The sequence below is a fragment of the Ranitomeya imitator genome, chromosome 10 (genome assembly GCF_032444005.1).
Source record: "Ranitomeya imitator isolate aRanImi1 chromosome 10, aRanImi1.pri, whole genome shotgun sequence".
NCBI lineage: Eukaryota > Metazoa > Chordata > Amphibia > Anura > Dendrobatidae > Ranitomeya > Ranitomeya imitator.
In genome coordinates, this window is record NC_091291.1 from 90,718,741 (window position 1) to 90,729,293 (window position 10,553).

General features: G+C 44.9%; 1 protein-coding gene across 1 annotated transcript in view; it reads right to left on the bottom strand.

Moving 5' to 3' along the window:
* Positions 1-10,305, bottom strand: part of LOC138652216 (DEP domain-containing mTOR-interacting protein-like) — a 43,667-nt gene extending 33,362 nt beyond the window's left edge. Inside the window, exon 1 of the mRNA XM_069742985.1 lies at positions 10,088-10,305. Within this exon, the coding sequence (XP_069599086.1) occupies positions 10,088-10,305 (218 nt within the window). The remainder of the gene's footprint in view (positions 1-10,087) is intronic.
* Positions 10,306-10,553: the final 248 nt, after the last annotated feature.

Consider the following 10,553-nt stretch of genomic DNA (forward strand, 5'->3'; position numbering starts at 1 on the left):
ATATTCATTGGCTGCAGCCTCTGTCAAGGAAATCCAAGTCGCTGATTGGTCGTGGCTTTTTTTTTTTCACCGCGACCAATCAGCGACGGGCACAGTCCGGAAGAAAATGGCCGCTCCTTACTCCCCGCAGTCACTGCCCGGCGCCCGCATACTCCCCTCCAGCCACCGCTAACACTGGGTTAATGCCGGCGGTAACGGACCGCGTTATGCCGCGGGTAACACACTCAGTAACCGCCGCTATTAACCCTGTGTGTCACCAACTTTTTACTATTGATGCTGCCTATGGCATCAATAGTAAAAAATCTAGTGTTAAAAATAATAAAAATAAAACAAAAAACCTGCTATACTCACCCTCTGTTGTCCGCAGAGCCGGCCGCCATGTTCCGTTCCCAGCGATGCATTGTGAAATTACCCAGAAGACTTGGCGGCCTCGCGAGACCGCCAAGTTATCTGGGTAATTTCGCAATGCATCCTGGGAACGGAAGATAGCGGCAGCCGCGCGCTACAAGGGGCCCTCGGATCCGAAGGTGAGTATGTTTATTTTTTAACCTGTGACATACGTGACTGGGCAATATACTACGTCGCTGGGCAATATACTATGTGGACATGCATATTCTAGAATACCCAATGCGTTAGAATTGGGCCACCTAGTCTATGATAAGTACCCAGGTCTCTTGTTTCCCAGTTTTCAAAGCCAACTTAAGGGAACCCTTCACTTCTGTCCTGAGGCTTGTGGCGAAGTCAGGGGTCTCTTCCTGTATTGTTTGTATACACTCAGTGCAGCGAGGGGTTTTGCAAAGGGCATATTCTTTAGCCTTAACTTTGGTGCTAGCCTTCCTGGGCCCCTGGCAATTTAAGCAGAAAATGGCCCTTTAACACCTTTGTTGTAATTTCTCGTAGATCATTCACCACCCACTTTCAAAGGGTACCGGAATCAGAGGCTGATTGGGGGTACAAACAACGTCCCTCCTGGAAACTGAGGAGTCCCGTCACCTCTGGCTGGGACAGCTGCCACTCGAGCGGCTGATCCTCTTGCTGTGCCACAGAACCTTGTGAAAGCTGCTGCAAGGGTGGCTGCTGTTGCTGTCCACATTGATCCTCCATAATGGGGAGATTTGGACATGAGCACCTCTTCTGTGGTCATCCCTCCATGTAAGAGTGATCCACTGCACTCTGCCTCCTCTGGTGCCAACCCATAGCTCTCTCCCACCCAACTGGGAGGCACCCAGAATCCATGGGCCCCGGATGCGGATGACATTTTCGCCCTGGGTGTCGCCATCTTGGATCCGACGCACAGCCACTGATGTCATGCAGGCGCGCCCATTCCCAGTGTGCCTCACGCGTGATGTCAGTAGTGCGCTCCTCAGATGTCCGACTCCCTATGGAGCAGCAGACAGCAAGCAGAGGAGGAAAAGTGGCGCGGCGGCCGCAGAAGAGTCGCTGGACCCATGACTATGCCGCACCTACGTTGAGGTCCCACAGGACCTGCGGACAGTGCTTCCACCAACTGAAGGTTGGCATACAGGCACTCTGCCTGTTCTTCTAGTGCCAAGACAGACGTGGATTAGAAAGTCTTCAAACTGCTGGGTTTTCAGAATGACGTTCAGTCAGGACAGGAAACCCAACTGAAGCGAAGGAGAGGTACCGCCCTTTTATTTTCAGTAGGTTTCCTGTCCTAGCTGGGTGGATCCCTCTCAGATGTGTTGTCATGGATGAAGGGAAAAAAGCACATCTCTAAGATGTGCCAATTCTGGCACTTAATCTTGCTCTTCACACTTGCCCTGTAGTGGTGTCAAATGGGGTAATAGTTGGGGGGGGTGATGTCACCTTCAGGTGACATCAAACCCTGAGGTTAGTAATGGAGGTGTCAAGACGCCCCCATTACTAACCCCATAGTCATTACTTTTTTTTTATACCGACACCCAGAAAAAAAAAAAAAAAAAATAGTCCTTTAACTGAAATAGTGATGTGACTCCCCAGGGTCCTGGTTGTCACAGTGGCATGGCTTTCCTCACGGGGAGAGTCATGTCACGCTTGGAAGCAATGAAGGATAACTCACCAGGTAAACCTGCAACATGTTCACACTCCAGGCCACAAGGGGGAGCTTTTGATCCTATTTCTAGGTGACTCCCCTGCATATAGAGATATATTGTGGTTTGGAGGGAAAGTGGAAGAGATTCAGTTAGATAGTGCCAGAGAGCAGACTGGAGCAGTCTGAGGCAGGAAGAACGTACGAGGAGCCGTACAGCAGCTCCTGGACAGAGATAATACTGAAAGCTGAACAGATTGTAGTGAGTGTGTGGGAGAGCGAAGCACAGGAGAAGACACCAGTGGAGCAGAGCAATGAACCTCCTTGGCTGGTGCAGATTACCGGTAGCCAGAACACCGAGGTTGTGAGGGACTCTAAGACAGACAGAAGAAACGGGCAGGACAGCTGGATTACATATCACCTGTCCGCCCCAATACCCAGAAGGCACAGTGACACCGCCTGGGTCATAATAGAGATCCTGTAAAAAGGCTCGAGTCACCTGCCATACAGGTTTATGTCCCACCTTTATGGAGGACAGAGAGAACTGAGGACCTTAGCAGAAGCCATAGGCAATAAGGGACTACAACACCACCACTTTGAGGAAGGCTTTTAACTCCCTCAAACACTCTCGCACCCCTCCAATCTATTCTAAACTCTGCTGCCCGACTAATCCACCTGTCCCCCCCGCTATTCCCCAGCTTCTCCCTTCTGTCAATCCCTTCACTGGCTCCCCATTGCCCAGAGACTCCCAGTACAAAACCCTAACCATGACATACAAAGCCATCCACAACCTGTCTCCTCCATACATCTAGGACCTCGTCTCCTGGTACTTTCCTGCACGCAACCTCCGATCTTCACAAGATCTCCTTCTCTACTCCCCTCTTATCTCCTCTTCCCACAATTGTATACAAGATTTCTCCCGCGTATCACCCCTACTCTGGAACGCTCTACCACAACACAGACTCTCACCTACCATCGAAACCTTCAAAAAGAGCCTGAAGACCCACCTCTTCCGACAAGCCTATAACCTGCAGTAACCACCGATTGACCAAACCGCTGAATGACCAGCTTTACCCTCGCCTACTGTATTCTCACCCATCCCTTGTAGATTGTGAGCCTTCATGGGCAGGGTCCTCTCTCCTCCTGTACCAGTTATGACTTGTATTGTTTAAGATTATTGTACTTGTTTTTATTATGTATACCCCTCCTCACATGTAAAGCACCATGGAATAAATGGCGCTATAATAATAAAAAACTCCACCTGGTAAAGGGGACTGAATTCACTTCCGAGCCGGCTGAACCCTGCCTGTCCTGTGATCTGGTGCCCTGGACTGTGGCTGCCTGAAGTCTTCAGTAAACCAGGTAAAGAGACTGCAAACCTGTGTCCTCGTTCTTTACTGAACCATTCACCATCTTCCATCTACACACCGGGAGACCTGGGGATATACTTCACCTGTGGGAAGTTATACCATCTAGCTGCCATAACATCACCCCAGAGGACCCTGTAAAGCAGCGTCGGACCCCACTGACCGAATATCACAGGTGGCATCATGAACTTTATATCAATTTCCCCTTTTACATGGGTGCCCAGGGCCATGGACCAGGTCACCACCATGACATCCCATGTGAATACTGGACCCAGGAATACTGGACCTAGTACCAGCCCTGGTGGGCAACTCAATGACAGACTCCTTTAATAATCTTAATTAAACCATACAGTAGGTGAGGTTGTATGGTTTAATTAAGATTATTAAAGGAGTCCGTCTCTTTTCAGTTATAGGACTGTATTCTTGGTGTGTTTTTATACAGCGTGACTATGGGTCTAGTAGTGGAGCGTCTTACTGGTGCCTCTCCATTTCTAACCTTGGGGCTTGATGTCACCTAATACAAAGGCGACAACCCCACTTGGCACCGCTACAGAGGAAGAGCCAGGCAAAGTGCCAAAATTGGCATATCTATTGATGAGATTACCCTTTTATGGGCAGCTGATGGCTGCTATTTTTTTTTTTTTGACTGGGGGAGGGGGGTCAATATCTATGGCCCCTTACAAGCCTGGGAATACCAGCTCCCAGCTGTCTGCTTTAGCAAGGCTGGTTGTCAAAAATGGGGGACCCCAGGCTGTTTTTTACGTATTTATCTAAATAATTAAAATATGGTGTGGAGACCAAAATTCTTGATAGCCGTCACCTAAAGCAAGGTTGGTTAAGGGCAGCTGTGAGTTTTGCCTGGCTAGCTATCAAGACTACATAAATTTTCAGCACAGGAGCAGCTAATGAACACTCCCATCTGCTGCTCCTGCTCTCACTGTTATTAGTGGCAGCTGATGGGAACTGTAGTCCCATCAGTGATGGGAGGTAAATTTTTATCTCTGATCACAGCTGCAGGCTCATGCTGTCTGACAGTGTGGGAACCGTGGCTCTGACCAGCGTGGATGATTTCACAGCCGATCAGAAGTGCTACACTGGTGTTTCCCACGCTGTCCGACAGCCCCCAGAAGAAGCCGGGCAAAACGCGGGCATCGGGGCAGGAGGTCTTTAGGTCCTGTCAGCAGCACTCTAAGATCGTGGTGGCATTCAGGTAATAGCCTAATCCTTGCTAGGATAGCACATTTGATTATTTGCTTTATTTGCCGTTTTGTTACTGGGCAGTTAATCCTTTATGGTAGATTTATACCACAATGCTTTATACAGCTCTGGTGTTATTTAATATCAGTGGATAGAGAGGGTATTTATTTTGCTCATGCCATCTGCAGTAGTGCTCACTTTCCCTTTAGCTTTTTTTTTTTTTTTTTTTTTTTTTTAAATCCTGGCATGATTTGTCCTATATTGGTTCCAAATTAAGCAATATTACCATCTAGTGGTTAATGGATATAGTACGGTGATATTTTTGGATGCTTTTTTTGCACTTACTCCTTGTACTAAGAACCTTATTTTGCCGCCATTTACAATATTTTGGTATAATATATCTATATCCTTATGCAAATCTAGTTTAGATATATGCTCATTAACCCCTTTACCCCCAAGGGTGGTTTGCACGTTAATGACCAGGCCAATTTTTACAATTCTGACCACTGTCCCTTTATGAGGTTATAACTCCGAAACGCTTCAACGGATCCTGGTGATTCTGACATTGTTTTCTCGTGACATATTGTACTTCATGATAGTGGTAAAATTTCTTTGATAGTACCTGCGTTTATTTGTGAAAAAAACGGAAATTTGGCGAAAATTTTGAAAATTTCACAATTTTCAAACTTTGAATTTTTATGCAATTAAATCACAGAGATATGTCACACAAAATACTTAATAAGTAACATTTCCCACATGTCTCCTTTACATCAGCATAATTTTGGAACCAATTTTTTTTTTGTTAGGGAGTTATAAGGGTTAAAAGTTGACCAGCAATTTCTCATTTTTACAAACACCATTTTTTTTTTAGGGACCACGTCTCATTTGAAGTCATTTTGAGGGGTCTATATGATAGAAAATGCCCAAGTGTGACACCATTCTAAAAACTGCACCCCTCAAGGTGCTCAAAACCACATTCAAGAAGTTTATTAACCCTTCAGGTGTTTAATAGGAATTTTTGGAATGTTTAAATAAAAATGAACATTTAACTTTTTTACACAAAAAATTTACTTCAGCTCCAATTTGTTTTATTTTACCAAGGGTAACAGGAGAAATTGGACCCAAAAAGTTGTTGTCCAATTTGTCCTGAGTACGCTGATACCCCATATGTGGCAGTAAACCACTGTTTGGGCGCATGGGAGAGCTCGGAAGGGAAGGAGCGCTATTTGACTTTTCAATGCAAAATTGACAGGAATTGAGATGGGACGCCATGTTGCGTTTGGAGAGCCACTGATGTGCCTAAACATTGAAACCCCCCACAAGTGACACCATTTTGGAAAGTAGACCCCCTAAGGAACTTATCTGGATGTGTGGTGAGCACTTTGACCCACCAAGGGCTTCACAGAAGTTTATAATGCAGAGCCATAAAAATAAAACAAAATTTTTTTCCCACAAAAATTATTTTTTAGCCCCCAGTTTTGTATTTTCCCTAGGGTAACAGGAGAAATTGGACCCCAAAAGTTGTTGTCCAATTTGTCCTGAGTACGCTGATACCCCATATGTGGGGGGGAACCACCGTTTGGGCGCATGGGAGGGTTCGGAAGGGAAGGAGCGCCATTTGGAATGCAGACTTAGATGGAATGGTCTGCAGGCGTCACATTGCGTTTGCAGAGCCCCTAATGTACCTAAACAGTAGAAACCCCCCACAAGTGACACCATTTTGGAAAGTAGACCCCCTAAGGAACTCATCTTGATGTGTTGTGAGAGCTTTGAACCCCCAAGTATTTCACTACAGTTTATAACGCAGAGCCATGCAAATAAAAAATATTTTTTTTTTTCCACAAAAATTATATTTTAGCCCCCAGTTTTGTATTTTCCCAAGGGTAACAGGAGAAATTGGACCCCAAAAGTTGTTGTCCAATTTGTCCTGAGTACGCTGATACCCCATATGTGGGGGGGAACCACCGTTTGGGCGCATGGGAGGGTTCGGAAGGGAAGGAGCGCCATTTGGAATGCAGACTTAGATGGAATGGTCTGCAGGCGTCACATTGCGTTTGCAGAGCCCCTAATGTACCTAAACAGTAGAAACCCCCCACAAGTGACACCATTTTGGAAAGTAGACCCCCTAAGGAACTCATCTTGATGTGTTGTGAGAGCTTTGAACCCCCAAGTATTTCACTACAGTTTATAACGCAGAGCCATGCAAATAAAAAATATTTTTTTTTTTCCACAAAAATTATATTTTAGCCCCCAGTTTTGTATTTTCCCAAGGGTAACAGGAGAAATTGGTCCACAAAAGTTGTTGTCCAATTTGTCCTGAGTACGCCGATACCCCATATGTTGGGGTAAACCCCTGTTTGGGCACACAGGAGAGCTCGGAAGGGAAGGAGCACTGTTTTACTTTTTCAACGCAGAATTGGCTGGAATTGAGATCGGACGCCATGTCGTGTTTGGAGAGCCCCTGATGTGCCGAAACAGTGGAAACCCCCCAATTATAACTGAAACCCTAATCTAAACACACCCCTAACCCTAATTCCAACGGTAACCCTAACCACACCTCTAACCCTGACACACCCCTAACCCTAATCCCAACTGTAAATGTAATCTAAACCCTAACCCTAACTTTAGCCCCAACCCTAACCCTAACCCTAGCCCTAACCCTAGCCCTAGCCCTAACCCTAATGGGAAAATGGAAATAAATACATTTTTTTTTATTTTTCCCTAACTAAGGGGGTGATGAAGGGGGGTTTGATTTACTTTTATAGCGAGTTTTTTAGCGGATTTTTATGATTGGCAGCCGTCACACACTGAAAGACCCTTTTTATTGCAAAAAATATTTTTTGCAATACCACATTTTGAGAGCTATAATTTTTCCATATTTTGGTCCACAGAGTCATGTGAGGTCTTGTTTTTTGCGGGACGAGTTGACGTTTTTATTGAAAACATTTTTGGGCACGTGACATTTTATCGCTTTTTATTCCGATTTTTGTGAGGAAGAATGACCAAAAGCCAGCTATTCATGAATTTCTATTGGGGGAGGCGTTTATACCGTTCCGCGTTTGGTAAAATTGATAAAAATTGATAAATCAGTTTTATTCTTCGGGTCAGTACGATTACAGCGATACCTCATTTATATCATTTTTTTATGGTTTGGTGCTTTTATACGATAAAAACTATTTTACAGAAAAAATAATTATTTTTGCATCGCTTTATTCTCAGGACTATAACTTTTTTATTTTTTTGCTGATGATGCTGTATGGCGGCTCTTTTTTTGCGGGACAATATGACGCTTTCAGCGGTACCATGGTTATTTATATCTGTCCTTTTGATCGCGTGTTATTCCACTTTTTGTTCGGCGGTATGATAAAGCGTTTTTTGCCTCGTTTTTTTTTTTTTTTCCTTACGGTGTTTACTGAAGGGGTTAACTAGTGGGACAGTTTTATAGGTCGGGTCGTTACGGACGCGGCGATACTAAATATGTGTACTTTTATTGGTTTTTTTTTTTATTTAGATGAAGAAATGTATTTATGGGAATAATATTTTTTTTTTTTTCTTCATTATTTTGGAATATTTTTTTTTATTTTTTTTTACACATTTGGAAAAATTTTTTTTAACTTTTTTACTTTGTCCCAGGGGGGGACATCACAGATCAGTGATCTGACAGTTTGCACAGCACTCTGTCAGATCACTGATCTGATAGGAGTGCAGGCTGCTTCACAGTGCCTGCTCTGAGCAGGCTCTGTGAAGCCACCTCCCTCCCTGCAGGACCCGGATCCGCGGCCATCTTGGATCCGGGGCTCGAGCAGGGAGGGAGGTGAGGAGACCCTCGCAGCAACGCGATCACATCGCGTTGCTGCGGGGGGCTCAGGGAAGCCCGCAGGGAGCCCCCTCCCTGCGCGGTGCTTCCCTGCACCGCCGGCACATCGCGATCATCTTTGATCGCGGTGTGCCAGGGGTTAATGTGCCGGGGGCGGTCCGTGACCGCTCCTGGCACATAGTGCCGGATGTCAGCTGCGATAAGCAGCTGACACCCGGCCGCGATCGGCCGCGCTCCCCCCGTGAGCGCGGCCGATCGGCTATGACGTACTATCCCGTCCAGGGTCAGATAAGTCCAGGGCACCTCGACGGGATAGTACGTCTAAGGTCACAGAGGGGTTAATTGTGGACAATATTTAGTGTCTTTTTGCCATGCAAATATTATGATGAGGACATTTGTAGAGTAACCTCCATTTTTTACCTTTGTTCCTGAATTTAACAAAACTTTTTTTTGTGAATGAATAAAAATGTAAATGTTTTATACTAATCTTTTTGGTCACTTCAATTAATTTTTTGTACCCAAGAGAAATATTTGATGGTATGTGCAAAAAAAAAAAAAAAAAAGAAGATAAAAAAAAAAAAAAATTATAAGGTGTTACAGCTCTGAGTTTTGCCTGCCTGGTTATCAAAACTACAGGGGAACCCACGCAGGATTTTTTTTTCTTAAATTATTTTACAGCACAGGAGTGGCTAATGAATACTCCCATCTGCTGCTCCTGCTCTCACTGTTATTAGTGGCAGCTGTAGTTCTGTCCCCACATGAGGCGAATGGAGGTGTAGTTGACTAATAGGTGTTGTGAGAGTCATACCTTTAGGTTTCCTCGCTGTAGGGCAGACAGGACCAGTCCAGCATCCTGAGAGATGATGCACACCTGGGATTGTGCAATCCAGACTTGTTTCTTAGGAAATCTGGACATACAGCGTAGTATGGTATACAGTAACTTCTCCAGAGTTGAGCCAGGTACAGCAAGTGTATTTGACAGCGAGTGAGCAGCAAGAGGTTGAAAGACTGATGCCTTCCTAAGCCCGGTTCAAGCGTGTCCTCTCACAACAGCATGTAAACTGAAAATGAAATGGCTGCCAGAGGAAGAGAAGACTTGACCCCTGAATCGGAAGTGGAAGACACGCCCACAAGAATTAATCACGAGCTTCCATATGGAAAAAGGCCATTGGGTGGCAGCAGAGCAGAAATGTAAGAACATACATACTGTAGCATGAAAATACACAAAGCTGAAGAACATAACTTACACGGGACAGCACAGTAGTCCCATCAGTGACTGGAGGTGAACTTTATTCCTCCGATCACAGCTGTGGGCCCACGCTGTCTGATTTCACCGCCGATCAGAAGCGCTACACCAGTGTTTCCCCATGCTGTCTCACAGCTTGGGAAACAGGCTTTCGTGTTGTGTATGTTCGGAAATTTACTAGGCGATTAGACCGGTGAATATTGCAAATTCAGCGATCGTGAACTGAACATTGAAATATTTGCTCATCTGTAGTTGAGAGCAGATTGGTATTCATATACAAAATGAGTGGGAAGGCCAACCACCTCTCCACCGACAGTGGCACATCAGGGCCCATGAATGGCATCTGCATCTCATCTACCATACAGTATGTTTATGCTGCATCCTGTAGATATGCCATAAATTTAAAAAAAAAAAAATGGATTAACACTTACATCTCAAAAAGCCGTTGACTTTGAAATGCTATCCTGATCTGCTCAGTGAAGTCCAAGGTGCCGTCATCAGCGCGAAACCGATAGTAGAGTGGTCTATCCACAAACGTTTTTTGTTGATCACACACCGTTTGGAAGGCAGGAAATGCATGTGTAAGAAAAACAAAATCAATGTTTGTATTAATAGAGGGATTGCCATGATATCCAAACAACCAGAGCATGGTCTAAGGCTTCTGTCAGTTAATGACAGGTATAATTCATCACAATATACCAGCAATTAGTTAAAAGTTACATTAGTAAAGTCATATGGCACACTGATAAGGAATAGTGAGGTGTCCAAGTAGGCTTCCAGTCTTAATGATAGTAGCACTCACTGTAGGACGCATGGCAATAGATGTGAAGAAGTTTTACAATTTAGGGCCCCTTTCCACTTGTGTGAGAAAAAAAAACGGTCCGATTTACGGACCGA